A 20,384-nucleotide genomic window follows, 5' to 3' on the forward strand; every position below is an offset into this window, starting at 1 on the left:
TGGAGGGTGGGCGGGGGTACAGCCCGTCCTTGACCATGGGCCACAAGAAGAGCCCGACTAGGTACCTGCATGGAGCGGAGGGGGTGGAATGGGAGGAAGGGCTGGGGGCAGGCAGGGACTGGAACAGGCTGGACGCTGGGGCCACCCGGGGTGGGGGGAGACAGGCATTGCTAAGATGGAGTTCCCGGGGCTGGAGGATATCCTGGCGCTGGGGATGTATCTCTCCCACTAGGGATCGGGATTGGGGCTCTTCCCACTGCTGCAGCCCTGGGGGCTCCTTCTCAGGGGCCCTCCATGACTGGGTGTCTCAGTCAGTTAAGCATCTGCCTTTAACTGGCATCCTGATCTCAGGGTCCTGAGACTGAGTCCTGCTCAGAGAGGAGGCTGCCTCTCCCTCTCCCTCTGTGTCTGCCCACGACTTGTGCTCACTGTCTCTCAAATAATAAAATCTTTTGAAGAAAGTAAATATAAAAGTTTATTTAGCATAATGTTGAGAAAAACAAGTTCAATCTTTAAGAAAAAATGATGATAGTGATAGCTATAAGTATCAGTTTAAACTAGATTTGTATGACGAATCTCGATGAATCTTTGCATCCATGCCCTGAGGAATGAAGCCATGCTGTCCCCACATCACAGAGAAGGACACAGAGGTTTGGAGAGGTGAAGTAATTATCCAGGCAAAGAGTAGAAATTGGAAGAATGGAAACTGGTCCTGTTCTCTTCCAGAAGCTCAACTGGCAACTTGTTTTTTCCATTTCCTTAATAAACATATACTTTTTAGACTATGAACCAGTGCTACATTCTGTCCCTCCAGGATTCTCCCCAGGCCCCATCAGAGAGGGCTCTGGGGCCAGATTCTCCGTCCCCGTTCCAGGGGCCCCGGGTGACTCCTTCTGTCTGTTCAGAAACAAGGACACAGAGCTCTGGGGAGAGACCCTTCCTTGGCCACGGGTGTCCACATCTGCTTGGCTTTCCCATGGCCTGCTGGAAGGTGAAGTCAGGGTCAGAGGTTGAGAGGTGGCTGGGGAAGGAGGAGGAGACCAAGGGCATCCCAGCCTGGTGATTCCCCTTACCTGTCAGACCATTCTTCCCAGGTCCATCCAGCATCCCATTGATCTGCTGCTACTTCTGCTGCTGGTGCTGCTGGTGCTGCTGGTGCTTCCAGATCCCTGCCAGCACCAGCAGGAGTGTAGGAGGGATCTGCCCTGTGGGGACCCAGGAATCTTGTAAGATGCCTCCAGCCCTTTCCACGGGTGCCCAATCCCCCATTCCTTTCAGGGTACCCCGAAGCTCAGTTGCCCAGTCCTGTATAATCCCTCACTTGATCACCTTTCCCATGGTCCAGGAATCTCTCAGTCTTGCCAGGGGCCCAGAGCTCTCCCCACAGTTCATGGGGTCCTCCTGCCATCTGGTGCCAGAATGCTGATGTGGGCAAAGGGCAGGGCATAGCACAGGCCTGAAACAGGAGGGACCTGTGGTTGTCACCTGGGCTGCCATTAACAGGGGTGAGACATGAGGCACTGGATCTCCAAAGACACTGAGCCCATGGAGGTGATGACGTCAATGTCTGCGTGTTCTCAACATGTGACTTCTTCTTGTCCTCCACACAGTTATGGACATGGGCATGGACACTCCCGGTTCGGTGAAGGAAATGAGCACCAGGCCAAACAGCAGGTAAGCAGGACAGCTGGATCTCAGACTCTAGGCTCCTGGCTTGTCTCCCGGGGACACAAAGGGTTTCATAGATGGGAGACTGACACTGGCTTTGGGGACACCTCCTCAACTCCATGACTGATCTCACCTATTTGAGGCCCCCAAACTCTGTCCCCTGCTTCTTTCCCTGCTCCCGATTCCAGTTCTAATCAAGGTGACTCTGGCCATCTTCCATGGAAGTCCCTGGCCCCCCTTACAGGTTGGGCCTCTCTCCTGTTCCCTTTTGGGCTGGTCTGACTCCACCCCTTCCATAGCTCTCCTTCTACAACCAGAGCAGCCCAACTCTGGGGTTCTTGAGGTGGACAGTGGTATCTAAGCAGAATTGAATACTTTGTTTTGTTATCCTTGTTTTGTTGTTGGCTTGTTTTTTATGCTTTCTGTATGTGTATGTTTAAGATGTTGTTGTAACTGAGGGTGGCAGGAGTGGAAGTGGGTGCGAAGGATGGGGTGGCTGGGGAATGGGCATTGGAGAGGGTATGTGCTTTGGTGAGTGCTTGAACTGCGTGCGACTGATGAATCACAGACTACCCCTGAAACAAAAACTACATTATACGTTAATTAGAAAAAACAACCTGTTGTTCTATTTAAGCAGTACTAGAGTGGCTCCTGTTTACAAGAAATTTACACAATAATAAAGTGGTGGTTTGTAGAGCACTGACAATCAGCTGTCTTGGGCCAGAAGGAGTTGAGGAAACATTTGAGAGTCCCAGGGAGACACAGTTTAGGAAGTTCATCTCAGGACAGGCCCCAGGAGAGAGGATAACAAGGGGTTTGTCTAGTCTCCTGGGTCCCTGGCCCTGCCCACCTGCTTGGCTCTCCCCACCCAGCACAGATGGAGTTGCCAGCTCTCTGGGTGTTGTCCTGGATCCGCCAGGGTAGAATCTGGTGAAAGTCTTCTCTTAAAATGCTCTCATTCCTGGAGGTCCCAGAAGATGACATGAGAGTCTGATTGGACTGTTTCCCTGTAAAGTTTCCTCATGGAAAGCCGAAGCTAGTGCGTAGGAGGGTCACAAAGAGAAGTGACAGATCTACTCTGTCGGAGGTGTTCCAATGTCTCAGCCAATTGGGGATGATTTTGAGACCATGAAGTCTTCTCAGACTAATACCGGAGGATATTCCAGCCCAGAAGACATTTGATTTTATTGTATCATCCTCGTATCATTCAGTTCCAGTGTTGCTCTTTTCCTTTTCTATTTCTTTTTTATTTAAGATTTTATTTACTTATTTGACACAGAGAGAGAGAGAGATCACAAGTTGGCAGAGAGGCAGGTAGAGAGGCAGGCAGAGAGTGAGGGGCAAGCAGGCTCCCTGCTGAGCACAGAGCCCGATGTGGGGCTTGATCATAGGACCTGATCATGACCTGAGCCACCAGGAGCCCCTCTTTTTTCTATTTCTTTACTCCTGTTCCCATGATAGAGGTACTTCTCCATTTCTAAACATATGGGAATTTCTAGTTCACTTTTTATCAGTGATTTCTAGCACATTATATTACCACAAGATGCTCTGTAGTTGCCTGAATTAATGCATCTGAGACAAAATTGAAATTTCCCTTATGGTTAAAGTAAATTGGGCGCATTTTTGTAATGGTCTCCTATGTGCCTAAAATCAGTGGATGTGGATGTGGACAGATGTATGGAGACAGCTATGGGATTCAGATGGTTTGCCATAAAGATTTACATCTTGTGAATGTTCTGTCTGCGTTGAGTTGCTGAGAGAGGGCTCGAACCTCCTACTCTGGTTGTGTACTTGCTTGTTGTTGCAGTTTGGTTCTCCTTTGCTTTCTACATTGTTCAGCCAGTGGCTCTCAGACGGGAGTTTGGAAGGGAAGGAGAGAGCGCCCAGAAGAGGGAACAGGGACCTGGGTTGGAGAAAGTAAACAAGAAGGATGGCTAAAGATCCAGAGAGGATCTGTCGTTGGGATGGCACGTGTTGGGGTATCAGGTGGGAAGGGGCTTTGTACCAATGAGGTCACCTGTGGCATCCATGTTGAGCTACTAGGGGCAAAGGCAGGGGATTGGCGGAGAGATTAGAATGTTTCTCGGTTGCTAAGGAAACGTTCAATCCCGGGAAGGCTTGGTGGAGGATGGATTCTCCACACTAACTGCTCCTGAGAGTTCACTTTACCTGCTAATGTGTCCTGCTGACCTTGTCCTTTACTAACCTGCTGACCTCCTGACCTTTCTGAACCGTGCTAGTTCCCCTTGAGTACTTAATCTGACCCTGATACCGCCTGACACTGACCCTGACCCCTTCTCCTGACCAACACCTTCCCCATCCTACCCTATTATTTCTTCCCTATTCCCCTCCCTAATTACCACCCTGCCCCTCCCCACGCCTTCCGAACACCCCTACCCCACTCTCCCCTGCCCCCCAACCATCTCCACTTCCTCCCTGGGCCCACAGTGCCCCTTAAAAGGACCAGGACATGATGGTGCAAAGGCTACTCTTCTGGCTTGTCTTGCTCCAGTGTCCCAGTTCCCCAAACCCAAATGTGAGTAAATGTGACACTTCACTCGTGTCTTCCTTCTCCTCCTCCTCCTCCTCCTCCTCCTCCTCCTCCTCCTCCTCCTCCTCCTCCTCCTCCTTCTTCTTCTTCTTCTTCTTCTTCTGCTTTTTCTTTTTCTTCATCTTCTGATATGATTTACTTGAGGAATAGAGAAAAGGGGCTCATGTGTAGGGGGCAGAGAGGGTGGGAAAGAGAAAATCCCAAACCAGCTGTGCAGGGAGCACAGAGCCCAAAGTGGGCCTCAACCTCAGGACCATGAGATCATGACTTGATCCAAACCAAGACTTGGTCATTTATCTGACTGAGCTACTTGGGTGCCCATAAGCTGCTAGTGGTGTCTTCCTTCCGACTGGGTTCTTTAATCACAGCTTTTTCATGGGGTTCTTGATGGTAACTTCAGAAGAACGAGAGTTCTTCCTGACGACTGGGCACCACAGGGCAGGTTTCAGGGTCAGCCTGAAGGGGTTGAGGCCACAGCCATTTCCCTCATGTTTTGGGTCCTGTCTGTGCTGCTTGGTCCAAGAAGCACAGCTTTGGTAGGATGGAAACCTGAAGGCACCAGGTTTCTAGTGTCAGGAGGAAGGATTTGTGAAGATAGGAAGAGCCATTGAGCTCTTTGTCCTAAATCGGGGGCTTGTGTGATATGTACATTATATCTCTTTAAAATTGTCTTCAAAAATGTCAGGAACTCTAATTTAGTAGGAGCTAGGGGTGTTAGATTGTCCCCTGGAATCCTGGTGAAGATCCTACTGCAAGCCTGGTAAATTCAGGGTCCAGCTTCTGTTTAGTTTGTTTTTGTGTCAGCGCATTGTTTATATTTGTCAAGTTTGACAGCCCTGGGTATCTTAAGCATTGGTGTTGGGACTAGAGTGTTAAGAAGTGAAATGTCCTTTTTGCTCTGCTTCTTGGTTGGTTGACTTTTAGCAACTTCTGAATCAGCCCTTTCCTTCTGGTCTTGGAGGCTGTCCCCAGGGACCGTGTGTCCCACCAGGTGCATGGAGACCTGAGAATCCCAGAAGACACTAATAGACCGCAACCTGCTGGGATATATGTCACAGGAAAATCACTAGGAGTTATGTGATCAGGAAGTGAATGAGTTGTTGTCCTTTCTTTGACCAAGTACGTGCAGTGTGTTGATTTTCCCAAAATAAGAAAGTTCTGGATGTCCTTAGGATTGTCCAAATATAAAGAAATACGTGGTTCCCAGCATGAATATTTTACTCTGTCATGAAAAAGTAAACCCTGTACCCCCAGGAGAAAGAGAGAGAGTCAGCCAAAAGTTAGGGAACACCCCTGGAAATAAGTAGACTACTTTAGATCCGCTTGCACCAGATTAGGAAAGAGGGATCCGGAAGTGTCAGTAGCCAAGAAGGATGCTTGTATTGAGGCAGACCCATCGCACATGAAGACCTCTAGTCAAAGTAGACCCCATTCTGTTTCATTTGAGTCTTCAGAAGAGGGAATTTCTTGGTCGTCTGGATTGGAATCATTCCCCTCTACCTGGGCTGCATCTCATGGATCAGTTCACCTTTCTCACCCTTCCTCATCTCTGAACTCTTGCCTAAATGAACTGGTGTTGCATTTTCCACCTCCACCTGCTCATGGCCACTGTCGGAGAACCTAGAGTTTTTGGCCCCACTGGCTGTCCTCTAGTTAAGACTCAGCTACTGGTATCAGCATCCAGACAGCTGCCAGATGTACTGTGTGCCCACAGCTGGGCGTGTTTTACATTCCTGACAAGACAGCCTCTGTCTTTTGTGCATTTGATCCCCATGACCAACCATTGTGCTGACAGCTACTGCTCTCTTCCAGACAGTGGCTATTAAAGGCAGTGTACGTTTCCCACCAGCACACATTTTCCTGACCTCAGCTGTGAGGGCTGAAGAGGAAAATGTTTTAGATTTCAGGAGCTCCTTTCTAGAGAGGTTTGTTTGCACAAAATTCAAGCTTGGTGTGAATTAGTATGAATTGCATTGTTAGTGTCTTTTATCCAGAAATACTTCTAAATGTAGTTTTTGTAAAATGATGTGTTCCTAGCCTTGGTGTTCGTATCCAGGAATTTTGTATTCTTAGAATTCACAGGCACCTGGGTGGTTCAGGCAGTTAAGTGTCTGCCTTAGGCTTGGGTCATGATCCCAGAGTGCTGGGATTGAGCCCTGGTTGGGCTCCCTGCTCAGCTGGCACTCAGCTACTCAGTCTCCCTCTGCCCTTCCCCCTCTCTCTTTCAAATAAATAAATAGATTCGTTAATATTTTCCCTCTTTAGAAAGTTAAATTTTAAGTTGCTCTTGTATGATTTATTTACAGTACCAAGAAATAGGAACATGAATTGCTTCCATTGGCTTTTTGGAGATACTAACCCTCACAGATATGCTTAGAACATACATGATCACCTGATTATGTACTTCAGAAATCTGACATCTGGGTTTGTGATTCAGAATCAGAGTGAGCACTGAAAGAAAACATCAATGTTTTCAGAAACTAATCAGTAACTCTGATTTATTTTTATTGGGCAATAATCACATGTCATATTAATGAGCAGCCTCCTGTCTCTCTCACTTATGTCCTGATCTATAAACATGTGTCCATATAATGTGCTCATTTGTACCTCTAGTACAAATTCTATTCATGCTTTCTCTCATTCGTCCATAAATTTTGGGTGTAGTTTAGGAAATGGTCCAAAGGAGTTTTTCCAGGTCCTTCATGGATGTACAATAGAAGTCACTGACTCCTTACCTATTCTAAGTTTACATTGACTTACCTTGTTTATTTTATGTTGGCTTATAAATTCTCAAGTTCTGTTAGCTATAGAAAAAACAGTTGCAATGTGCTTGTAGATAAAATAAAATTTCAAGATTTGTCTATTAGATTTTGCCTGCAGCTTTAGTGTGTCATAATGTATATATGATCATAACATCTTTTCAAAGAATACTTTTTGCTGATATTAGACACAGGGAAGCAACAAGGAAGCCATCATCATGGTAAGTTGGGAAACACACTCATCACTGCCAAAAGTTTGCCCCAGCTCCTTGGAAATGCCTCTGTGCTCCTTCTCCTCCAGGAGGAGCTGGTTGAGAGGTATGCTTACCTCCTGGAGGCTGATTGAGGGTTTGTAAAGTTGATCTTTTGTGACAGATACACAGTAAAAGTCTTTGAGATTCCTCATTGTCTCAAATGGTATTTCAGCTTGTCCTTTCCTTGCCTGATCATTTCTGTCTTGGCCCTCATGGGATTGAAGTTCTGTGGAAGCTTCTCATTTTAACTGCCTTCTTGGGAACTTGTGCCTTTCTCATTTACCTCTGGAGAACCATCCTCGCTGTAAGTATATTAATGTACCTTCTGTACTTTCATTCATAAATAAGCAAAAAATGTTATAGTCCCTGGACATTTTTATGTCCATTCAGTACTACAAATTTCCCTCTAATATGTCAATTTTGATTATCACCTAGATTGATGTAGTTTTAAATTTCTATTGAAGTGCCTTCTTGATCCATATGTTCTTTTTTTTAAGTTCAAGCATAATTGGCAAACAGTGTAATGTGACTTTCAGGTGTACAACATGACTCCGCAATTCTATACATTTCTCAGTGCTCAGCAGAAGAAGTGCACTCTTCTTTCCCTTCACCTCCTTCACCCATCCCTCCACCCACCTGCCCTTCCACCCATGTCTTCTTTAGAAGTGGGCTGTTGAATCTCTCTCTCTCTGGTCATTTCTCCAGCTATCTTTCTGTTCTCGATCTCTAGTTTGAGTCAACTGGGGTCTGAGAGCATAGTTCCGGTGATTTCGATTCCTTTGGTGGTTCACATGTGTTGTATGGCCCCGAATATGGGCTCTCTTAGTGACTGTTTCATGTCAGCCCGAGCAGAATGTCTATACCTCATTGTTGAATGAAGTATTCTGCCAATGTGTAGTGGATGGGGTGGATGGGTGATGCTGGTCAGTTCACCTGTGTTCTCATGGAACTTCTGCATCTCTGGGTCTGTCAATGAGGGAGAAGAGGATTTTGAATTCTCCAGCTGTAGGAATAGATTCATCTGTTCCCACCAGCAGTATTTTCAGTTTCTGCTTCATGTACTCTGACACTCTGTTGTTGATGCATGCGCATTAGAAATTGTTGTGTCTTTTTGGAGCATTGACCCCTTCATCATTGAAATAATGCCCGCCATTATTCCGGACGGGTTTCCTTACTCTGTAGTGTGTGTTGAAGGACCATTTCACTGGCCACAGGTTTCTAGCTCGATGTTCCTTTAAACAATATAAACACTTCATCCTTCTTGATGGCATGGGTTCTGAAAAGAAGTGTGATGTCGTTCTTATCCTTTTTCTCTGGAGTAAGGTGTTTCTGCTCCCCTCTCCCATTCCCACACCCACTCCCAATCCCTGCTCCAGATTTCCAGAACAATTTCTTTGTCTTTAATGATCTGTAGCTGAATATTCTAGATTAGGAAACATTGGTGTTTTTGGTTCATTGTTTGTGTGTGTGTTTTGGTATTTATCCTTCTTTCAATGTTTTGATTTTCCTGGATCTTGATTAGTTTACTCCATTAATTTCAGTCAATCCTCTGTCATTATTGCTTCAAATAGCTCTCCATCCACTCTCCTATAGGAATAGGTATTCCTGTTATGTGTGTGTTACACATTTTGTAATGACCTATCAGTCTTGGGTTTTCTGTGTTGTCTGTGTAATTTTTGTCTTTGTGTTTCTCTTTTGGAAGTTTCTTTCCTGTCAATGATTCTTTCCTCTGGTTTATTTTGAGTGTCTTCATGAAGCCACCGCAAGCACTCTTGATTTTTATAATGGTGTTGTTGTCTTTCTAGACAACATGTTACAATCTTAGAGTTTCCTATCTCTGCCCACATTTACCATCTCTTCTTCCTCTTGTGAACTTTTCCCTTAGACCCAGTATCATACATCAAAGAGACTTGAAAGTCCAGCCTGCTCTCCCCATCACTTCTGCCACAGGAAGTGTGATTCTCGTGCTTGCTGTCATGGTTTTTACCTGCAGCATGCCTTGTAGGGTTGTGTTGAAAGCTAGATACTGTGTCCTGCTGAAGGAAGGGAGGTAAGTGGGAGTTAGGGTGAGGTTTTCTGCTTCTCTGGCTCGGGGTTAGACTGAGGTCCTCGCCGGTGAGACAGGGAGGAGATGGCACTGGAGTTGAGGATTTCCCTCACCTCTGTGGCTGAGTCTTTGGGAAACCCCCAGTTAGACTCTGGAGACATAGTTTCATTTGAGGGAAGACCTTTGTAAGAAGAAAGAAGTCTTTTGAGTTTCTTTCTCCTTGGGACTATTCCCCCTCTCCCTCACAATGGAGAAAACTTCCCTTCAAAGAGAAAAGAAAAATATTATATATTTGGTGTAGCCATCGACCTTTCCACTTCCCCTGCCCATGTGGCTGGTGACATGGGCCAGGGGAGCACAGAGGTTCCTAATCAACATGTGAAATTAAAGGAATAACCATGGCTTTTTGATTCCCCTCCCCTGATGCACTCTCCCCAACAACATACTATGACTGGTTTATTGATAGCATGGTGATATTCCAATATCCTGGCAAGATTTGGGGGTTGGCCCCAGCCTCTCATCATCCTGTAAAACTTTTAAAACAGGAAATATGTTAATGGTGTCAAAATGAGGTCTTGCCTAGATGTTATTGAGCTATAATAACATGAGGGTGACTCAAATCTGAATTGCCTCACTCCCCTTTTTGGAACCATCAGCTGTCATTTCTGTCATGGCTTATGCTTCATCTCATAATGGGCCACTCTTTATCTCAACCGATGGCTTTTACTTCTTTTTGATGACACTGCATTTAAACAGTCTGGGAAACTTCATAGCACCTCATATGCCATAACTGTGTGTGAATTCAGCAAACAGCCAACTCTTTGTAAGGTTTCAACATAGCTTTGTAGAGAAGGAAAGACGTGGCATATCCTTGACACTGCCTGCCTTCTTTCCTCCTTCCTTCCATTTTCTTTCTTTCAGGATTTTAAAATAGTCCCAGGTTCTGTACTTCAGAACTGCAGATACTGGGTTGCAAAAATGTGAGGGAAATATACTAAGTGAAATAAGTCCAGTGGAGAAAGTCAATTATCCTTTGGTCACTTATTTGTGGAACATAAGGAATGGCATAGGGAATATTTGGAGAAGGAAGGGAAAAATGAATTGGGGGGGGAAGAGTCAGAGGGGGAGATGAACCATGAGAGACTGTGGACTCTGGGAAGCAAACTGAGTGTTTTAGAGGAGAGGGGTATGAGGAGCCTGGTGATGGGTAATAAGGAGGGTACCGATTTCATGGAGCTCTGGATGATATACGCAAACAGTGTATCCTGGAACATTACATCAAAAACTAATGACAGAAGGGACAAGATGACGTGGGGAAGTAGGAAGAGGCACCTTTTCAACCTGTACTCTAAAGCGAGCTGATTACCTACCAAAGAACTCTGATCACCCATGAAATCAGCCTGAGATCAGAATTTTACACATCTGGATCTCTACAGGGGCAGAAGTCGCCAATGGGCAGGTAAAGCGGAGTGGGAAAGGCGGGCTGATATTGCAAGATAAACAAAAGGGGGAGGGAGCCACCAGAGCTGACCAGTTGTAAAGTAATACCCAAATATGAGCGAGCTTGCCCAGTGTCTGGGGACCAGCATTAACTTGGAGACTGGTGAAAGCACTCCAAAAGAGCAAAGGAACGTGGGGGGTAAATTGTGGGAATCGGGGAAGCTAGGGACAGGGGCTTAAGTCCCCGGTCCCAGGACAGCCTTCCCTGCCTCTGAGCTAGAGAGAGTGTGACAAAGAAACCAGATCTTGGTCCCAGAGCCGCCAGCAAACCCGCGATTGCGTGGGTTCTGGCTCCTGTGAGGGGATGGGAGCCACACAGGACGGCAGAACTTGTGAGCCCTGCTACAGAGCCTCTAATGTGCGCCTCCCTCACCCTCCCCTGAGAGAGGTACAAAGGCCCAGCCAGCGCTCTTTGATATGCGCCATTGTTTCAGAGCCTAACAAACGCACCCCAAACTGCCAGGAGAGAGGTGCTCAAAGGCTCAGCCTGGTGCTTTCGGAACTGCACCGGTTCTCAGAGCCTGAGACGTGCACGCGACCCACAGACTCCCCCGAAAGAGGTGCATGCAAGCCAGGTGCTCTTAGACCCAGAAAGACTAAGCACTCCCAGCCTGGGCCAGCGGGAAAATCTCAGTGTGCGATCGCTGCTTAGAACCTCTCTGGCGGTCTGGAGATCCCAGACAGCCTCCGCTGCCTTGCTTTTGGGTACAAGCAGAAGATCCTGTGTCCCCAGGGACCGTGACTCAGAACCTACTCTGCCAGCAGCCAAGGGGAAATTTATATGGGCTCTGCAACACCCACAGAAGAACAGACTGAGGCTTCTCTCTGAGAGGGAGGTCAGGGTACAGTTTGCTTTCCTCTAAACCTAGGAAAACCATCAAAAGAGGTCAAGGCGAGGGGGCGTGGGAAGGTGAACAAACATAAAAACCTCCAGAGAACAAAAGCCTGAAAAAACCGGTTTCCTCATAGCCCACCCCCTAGACGGGGACTGGAGGACTTAACTCAGGGAACATTACTGACTGAAAACCAACGTGGCAGGCACATCCCAAAGAAAACCAATCAAAAGAAAAAAAAAAAAAACAAAAAAAAAGACTACGAGAGAACCACCACCACTACTTCATAGGACAACTTTTATTTTTAATTTGTTCCCACTATTCTGGCTCATTTTTTGTAAATAGATAATTGTTTAACCTATCTACCATCACAGAGAGCTGTCCAGCACATCAAATTCCATAATAAATTTCCAACCTAAACTTTTTGTTGCATACACCTGTGTTTCTCTTTTGCACTTCTATTTTTTGAATTTTTAAAATTTTTAGTTTAGTTTAGTTTATTCCTTTTTTATTTTTATTTTCTAATATTCATATAGAGTTAAACTTCAAAGTAATCCCCATTCCCCAATCAATACTACCCCTATAGGTAAACCAATTTTTAATCCCCCTTTATCCTAGGAAAGTTGAGTCCTTTAACAAACATATCAATTACATCCAGCAAGGATCAAAACAACCTTCCTTGCCCACACTGAGAATTTATAACCACTCTCCCATCTTTTTCTTCCACCAGTGTTTCTGTGTTTTTGTGTTTGTCCTGATAGTATATAAATCTTACACTTGGGGTTCTTTTCAACAAGGTTATTCCTGTATTTGCATATATTTATATATTTTCTCTTGTTATATACTTTTATCAGTCTTTTTGTTTGTCTTTTGTTTGTATACCTCATAAATCTTACCTTGGGGCGCATTTGGGTTGAACCTTCTCTTTCATCTTCCCTTTCTTTCCTGTCTCTCTCTATCTATTATTTTTTTCTTTTTCTTGTCTTTTTTCTCTCATTTTGGTGGGGAATCCTGATTGCTCAGAAGTGTTCCAGAGTGCACCCTGACTGCACCACGGTCGATACATCCAGCTACATCTGTTCAGTCATCTCTCACCAAAATTACTAGGAGGAGGAATCCCAACAGAAGAAAAATACAGAGGATGGACCTTCCACAACAGAGCTAAGGGCTATCAATATAGACAATATGTCGAAAAGAGAATTCAGGCTAACATTTATCCAGGCAATAGCTAGGTTGGATAAAGCCATGGATGACCAAGTGCAATTGATTAGGGCCGTGCTGAAAGCGACCAGACAGGATGTTCACAATGTTAGGGCAGAGTTAAAAGTTACCAGGGCTGATGTTCACAATGCTCGCAATGAGTTCCAATCTAATCTAAATTCTCTCAAACCTAGGGTAACTGAGACAGAAGATAGAATTAGTGATCTGGAGGACAAACAGATAGAGAGAAAGTTCAAGACGAAGCCTGGAACAAACAGATTAGAAACCACAAAAACAGAATCAGGGAAATAAATGATGCCATGAAACGTTCCAACGTCAGAATTATTGGAATCCCTGAAGGGGAGGAGAATGAAAGAAGTCTAGAAGATATAGTGGAACAAGTCCTTCATGAAAATTTCCCAATCTAGTGAAGAACCAGCATTCATGTACTAGAGACCAAATGTTCTCCACCCAAGATTATAGATTCCAGAAAAACATCAAGACACCTGATAGTCAAATTGAGGAATCATAATTGTAGGTATAATCTCTTGAAAGCCGCTAGCACTAAGAGGCTCCTTACTTACAGAGGAAAGCCCATGAGAATAGTATTAGACCTCTCCACAGAGACCTGGCAAGCCATAAAGGGCTGGCAAGATATTCAGGGCACTAAATGAGAATAATAGGCAGCCAAAAATACTTTATCCAGCAAGACTGACATTCAAAATGGATGGAGAGATAAAGAGTTTCCAGGATCGGCAAGGCTTAAAAGACTACACAACCACCAAGCCGATACTGCAGGAAATATTAAGGGGGGAGTTCTATAAAAGAGGAAAAATCCTAAGAATAGTATTGAACAGAAATATAGAGACAATCTACAGGAAGAAAGACTTAAAAGGTAGCACGATGTCAATAAAAACATATCTATCAATATCACTCTCAATGAAAATGGCCTAAATGCTCCCATAAAATGGCAAAGGGTTGCAGATTAAATGAAACGATAGGACCCATCCATATGTTGTCTACAAGAGACCCATTTTGAACCTAAAGATATACCCAGACTGAAAGTGAAGGGATGGAGAAGCATCTTTCATGCCAATGGGCCTCAAAAGAAGGATGGGTAGCAATTCTCATATCAGATAAATGAGATTTTAAACTAAAGACTGTAGTCAGAGATACATAAGGACACTACATAATCCTTAAAGGAACTAACCACCAAGATGATCTAACAATTGTAAATATCTATGCCCCCAATATGGGAGCAGCCAATTACACAGGAAAACTGTTAATCAAGATAAAGAGTCATACTGATATGAATACATTAATAGTAGGAGATCTTAACACGCCTCTCTCAGAAATAGATAATCGAAACAGAAAATCAATAAAGAAACAAGAGCATTGAATGACACATTGGACCAGATGGACCTCATAGATATATACACAACATTCCACCCTAAAACAACAGAATACTCATTCTCCTCAAGTGCACATGGAACCTTCTCAAGAATAAACCACATACTGGGTCACAAATCAGGACTCAACTGATACCAAAAGACTGAGATGATTCCCTGCATATTCTCAGGTCACAATGCTTTGAAACTGGAGCTCAATCACAAGGAAAAGTTCCGAAGGAACTCAGATAACTGGAAGCTAAAGACCACCTTGCTTAAGAATGCTTGGATCAACCAGGAGATCAAAGAAAAACTGAAACAATTCATGGAAACGAATGAGAATGAAGACACTTTGGTCCAAAACCTATGGGATACAGCAAAGGTGGTCCTAAGGGGGAAATACATATCCACCCAAGTCTCCATCAAAAAAATTGAAAACTTCAGAACACAGCAGCTGGCTCTACACCTTAAAGAACTGAAGAATCAACAACAAATCAAACCAACTCCACACATAAGAATGCAAATCATCAAGATTAGAGCTGAGATCAATGAGGTAGAAACCAGAGATACAGTAGAACGTATCAATGAAACTAGAACCTGGTTTTTGGAAGAATCAATAAGATCGATAAACCATTGGTCACACTAATCCAAAAGAAAAGAGAGAAAGCCGAAATTCATAAAATTATGAATGAAAAGGGAGAGATCACAATAAACACCAAGGCAGTAGAACCAATCATCAGAAGTTATTATCAACGGTTTATATGCCAATAAGCTTAGCAACCTAGATGAAATGGATGCATTCCTGGAAAACTATAAACTCCCAAAATGGAACCAGGAAGAATTCAACAACCGGAATAGGCCGATGTCTAGTAATGAGATTGGAGCAGTGATCAAAAATCTCCCCAAAACAAGAGTCCAGGTCCTGACGGATTCCCAGGGGAATTCTACCAAACTTTCAAAGAAGAAATAACACCTATTCTCCTGAAACTGTTTCAAACAATTGAAGCAGAAGGAAAACTCCCAGATTCTTTCTATGAAGCCAGCATTACCCTGATTCCCAAACCAGGCAAAGACGCTACCAAAAAGGAGAATTTCAGATCAATATCACTGATGAATCAATATCACTGTTGCTAAGATCTTCTCAACAAGATCTTAGCAAACAGGATCCAACAGCTTATTAAAAAGATTATCCACCATGACCAGGTGGGATTCAACATTTGCAAATCAATCAATGTGATAGAATAAATTAGTATGAGAAGAGAGAAGAACCACATGGTCCTCTCAATCGATGCAGAAAAAGCATTTGACAAAATCCAGCATCCGATGCATTAAAACGCTTCAAAGTATAGGGATACAAAGAACATTCCTGAACTCCATCAAATCTATCTATGAAAGACCCACAGCAAATATAATCCTCAATGGGAAAAAGCTTGCAGCCTTCCTGTTGAGATCAGGAACACGACAAGGATGTCCACTCTTGCCACTCTTGTTCAATATGGTATTAGAAGTCCTAGCAACAGCAATCAGACAACAAAGGGAAATAAAAGGTATCCAAATTGGTAATGAAGAAGTCAAACTCTCTCTCTTTGCAGATTACATGATTCTTTATATGGAAAACCCAAAAGACCCCACCCCCAAACTACTAGAACTCATACAGCCATTCAGTAATGTGGCAGGATACAAAGTCAATGTACAGAAATCAGAGGATTTCTTATACACTAACAATGAAAATACAGAAAGGGAAATTAGAGAACTGATTCTATCTACAATATCACGAAGAACCATAAGATACTGGGAATAAACCTAATCAAAGGAGTAAAGGATCTGTACTCGAGAACTACAGAACACTCAAGAAGGAAATTGAAGAAGACACAAAAAGATGGAAGACCATTCCATGCTCTTGGATCAGAAGAATAAACATTGTTAAAATGTCTATACTTTTAATGCCATTCCAATCAAAATTTCACCAGTATTCTTCAAATACCTGGAGCAAATAATCCAAAAATTTATATGGAATCAGAAGAGACCCCGAATCGCTAAGGAAATGTTGAAAAACAAAAATAAAATGGGGGAGTATCACGTTACCTGATTTCAAGCTTTACTACAAAGCTGTGATCACCAAGACAGCATGGTACTGGCATACAAACAGACACATAGACCAGTGAAACAGAGTAGAGAGCCCAGATATTGACCCTCAACTCTATGGGCAAATAATCTTTGACAAAGCAGGAAAAAATATACAGTGGAAAAAAGACAGTCTCTTCAATAAATGGTGCTGGGAAAACTGGGCAGCTATATGTAGAAGAATGAAACTCGACCATTCTCTTATGCCATACACAAATATAAACTCAAAATGGATAAATGATGGCAACGTGAGACAGGAATCCATCCGAATCCTAGAAGAGAACATAGGCAGTAATCTCTTCGATATCAGCCACAGCAACTCCTTTCAAGATATGTCCCCAAAGGCAAAGGAAACAAAAGCCAAAATAAACTTGGGACTTCAGCAAAATCAAAAGCTTCTGCACAGCAAAGGAAACAGTCAATAAAACATAGAGACAACACACGGAATGGAAGAGGATATTCGCAAATGACAGTACAGACAAAAGGTTGATATCCAGGATCTACAAAGAACACCTCAAACTCAACACACACAAAATAGATAATCATATCAAAAAATGGGCAGAAGGTATGAACATACACTTCTCCAATGAAGTCATACAAATGGCTATCAGACACATGAAAAATTGTTCATCATTACTAGCCCTCAGGGAGATTCAAATTAAAACCACATTGAGATATGGCCAAAATTAACCAAACGGGAAGCAATATGTGTTGGAGGGGATGTGGAGAAAGGGGAAACCTCTTCCATTGTTGGTGAGAATGCAAGTTGGTGCAGCCTCATTAGAGAACAGTGTGGACATTCCTTAAGAAATTAAAAATAGAGCTTCTCTATGAGCTGCCATTGCACTACTGGGTATTTACCCCAAAGATACAGATGTGATAAGAAGGGCCATCTGTACCCCAGTGTTTATAGCAGCAATGGCCACGGTTGCCAAACTGTGGAAAGAACCAAGATGCCCTTCAACGGACGAATGGATAAGGAAGATGTGGTCCATATACACTATGGAGTATTATGCCTCCATCAGAATGGACAAATACCCAGCTTTTTTAGCAACATGGATGGGACTGGAGGAGATTATGCTGAGTGAAATAAGGCAACAAACAGAGTCAGTTATCATATGGTTTCACTTATTGGTGGAGCATGGTGGACATGGGGAGTTAGGAGAAGGGAGTTGGAGGAAATTGGAAGGGGAGGTGAACTATGAGAGATTATGGCCTCTGAAAAACAATCTGAGGGGTTTTAAGTCTTGGGATTGGGAGGTTGGGGAAACCAGGTGGTGGGTATTAGAGAGGGCATGGATTGCATGGAGCACTGGGTGTGCTACAGAAACAAAGAATACTGTTAGGCTGAAAATAAATAAAATATAAATTTAAAAAAAAAACAAGAAAACAAAAACTAATGACAGACTGTGTGGTGACTAACATAAAAAAAAAGCTAGGGAAATAATGAATTAATGGATATATTTTCAATGTCTGCATGATCCCTTGTCAAAATTGAATAGGTTGAACATTCATTGACTACTATGTGAATAGAATTTGGGGGCAAAAATAAGTTAAACACACTTGTGCTCTTTATCATAAATTGATTGTGAGCCATGATGACTTCATCAGAAATTCTAATTTTATCTTCCTTTTTAATCCTGTGAATTCATGCTGCTAAGCAAAGTGATTGTTGTCATATCTTCGGATTATAATTGTGGTACTATCTGTACTATAGATTATTACTCATAATATGTTTTGTCATCCAGCTTATCTTTGTTTCTTCCTCTCTTAGATAAAGCCTCGACAATACGAAGGTAAGATTTGGGGCTTCAGTTTTCTTTGCCAAAAATTCTCAGTACCCGTATTTGATGTGTGTTTAATTTGATGAGGGATAAATATGGTGACTTCTGATGTCTCACTGACTTAAGTCTTGAAAATGCTTCTCTTCCCCATGTGGAGTCTAAGTGACAGTGTGGAGGGAGTTGCCATCTCTAAGAGACCAGGAGAAGGAAATCTTCGTGGGACTAGGGAGAATACAAGGTGTAATTTTGCAGAGACATGTTTAGGAGGCAAGTGATGATGACAGCGTGAGGTCTGGAGTGAGTACTTCACCATGAGCCGGCTCTTGGTGAAATGTCAAGAGGAGAAAACTCTCTGAGTCTAGCAAACCGGCTACACGTAGGGAAGAAGGCAGATATTGCCATGCAGAGCGTGTGTTACAGGAGAGAAGTAAACTGTGGTTTTAAGTCTGAAGTGGAGGGGTCGTTGCCTACCAGGGGAGAATGAATGGAATAGAGCCTGTACCAGCGGGGATAATGGATAGTGTGTGGGGATCATGGATTGTGGTGATTCCATGGTGCTGGCTGTTGACGGCCTGGGTGGCCACCTGGCACTTAGGAAACCATTGAATGTCGTTGTTCGTTGTTGTGAGTGTGGAAGTGGTACTGGTGAGAAGAGAGGTCTCAGAGCAGGAGAGTGCTCACAGTGCGTCAGGAGAAGAGAAGTTTGCACTTTGAGGCAAGATGAGAGAATTATTTTTTTAAGAGATTCTGTTTATTCACTTGATATATATAGAGAGAGAGCACAAGGAGGCAGAGTGGGAGGCAGACAGAGAGGGAGAAGCAGGTCCTTGCTGAGCAGAGAGTTGGATGTGGGATGTGACCCCAGGACCCAGGATCCTGATTCCAGCAGAAGGCAGACCCTTTAACCAACTGAGCCACCGAGGTGCCCCATGATGAGAAAATTAAGTGGCTCTTAGAGGAGTCTGTGTTCTAGACCTTACAAGTGTTATGCAGCTGCCATCAGTCTCCTCACGAGTGTTGTTTTCCTTTAAGGGTGGAGGGTAACATTCTCCTGTTGTGATGAAAAAAGCTTGTCTTCTCAGGCTTGTGCATTATCCAGGGCCTCCAAAGACTGTCTGTAACGTGGAGATTGTACCCAAGTGTGTTTATAGCAGAGATCTTGTCCTCCAGAGCCCCCAGCCTGGGGTCCATGAAAGGCGATCTGGGAGCAGCAGAAAGTTTCTGAAGGCCTGTGAGTTGTCACTCACCTGATATCTTGAGCTTTCCTTGTGTGGAATTCCAAGTAGGACCTGGAAGTGGACGTTCCACTGAGCAGGAACAAAGTATAGTTTTGCTCATTATGGGTTGTTTGCAGGGACCTGCTTTTATATCTGAATCACTGGAGGAGAGAGATGTTAGTTGCTAGGATGCTTGATTTTTCGGTCACATCTCTGGCGATGACATTGGCATATGCAAGGTTTGAATTTTCCAAGAATGGTGCTTACAGTTGGGAGAAAAATGAGAAAGCATTCTATTGTTTCTTTTTCTATGTTTGAAAAACATTTTAAGTAGGAATCTCACTGATATAGAATGTCTTAGGTTTCAAATGCTGCTACAACATGCTCCCTTCAGGCACAATGGGAATGCTAGCAAGTTAGTGACACCCAAGTGTCAGAGAATGTACTCTGGTGCTAATATATTGGGATTATTCAATGTCGCTGTTTTTGCTAATTATCTTAAAATTATTTTTTCTCCTTTCAGTTACTTTAGACCAAATCAAGATGAAGATTAATAACCTTAAAAATGAAAACAGGGATCTTGAAAAAAACATAGCGAGTTGGGAGGAGAGGGTATGTTCAAATATTTTTTTGTGATTTCATATTGGTTACTTACCCTCTGGTAGTTCATTCTATCGATCTATATCATGCAACCCAGAAATGGTCCTTGAGTAAGAGAAGCTTCACAAACGTAGAGTACTGCCTCCTTCTTTGTGAAAGGAGTCACAAATATAGGTTTCTTTAACATGCTATTTTGGACTTCTGATTCTTTTTCATATTTTTTATAGGCCAGGGAAGCAAAGAAGCAAGCAGAAACGAAGAGAGAACATGAGCGTTCCCTTGCTGGAGTACGTAAATTAAAAGTAAGACTCCTTTCTTTGCCTGAATTGTGTTCTAACAGCAGAAATAAAAGTAATAAAATATTATTATTATTATTATTATTTCAAAGATTGATTTGAGAGAAGGAAAGAGTGAGGGGAGGGGGTCTGAAGGAGACAGAGAGAGAATGCCAAGCAGACA

General features: G+C 43.5%; 1 protein-coding gene across 1 annotated transcript in view; it reads left to right on the plus strand.

Moving 5' to 3' along the window:
* The window catches only part of LOC309857163 (uncharacterized protein), a gene marked incomplete at its 5' end in the record, with an annotated part of 102,949 nt that overhangs the window by 20,413 nt on the left and 62,152 nt on the right, over positions 1-20,384 (plus strand). The window contains 5 exons of the mRNA XM_082749989.1: positions 1,611-1,674; positions 7,405-7,536; positions 18,099-18,120; positions 19,849-19,937; positions 20,153-20,227. Of these exons, the coding sequence (XP_082606115.1) occupies positions 1,611-1,674; positions 7,405-7,536; positions 18,099-18,120; positions 19,849-19,937; positions 20,153-20,227 (382 nt within the window). The remainder of the gene's footprint in view (positions 1-1,610; positions 1,675-7,404; positions 7,537-18,098; positions 18,121-19,848; positions 19,938-20,152; positions 20,228-20,384) is intronic.

The sequence above is a fragment of the Mustela nivalis genome (assembly GCF_964662115.1).
Source record: "Mustela nivalis genome assembly, contig: HAP1_SCAFFOLD_448, whole genome shotgun sequence".
Lineage (NCBI taxonomy): Eukaryota > Metazoa > Chordata > Mammalia > Carnivora > Mustelidae > Mustela > Mustela nivalis.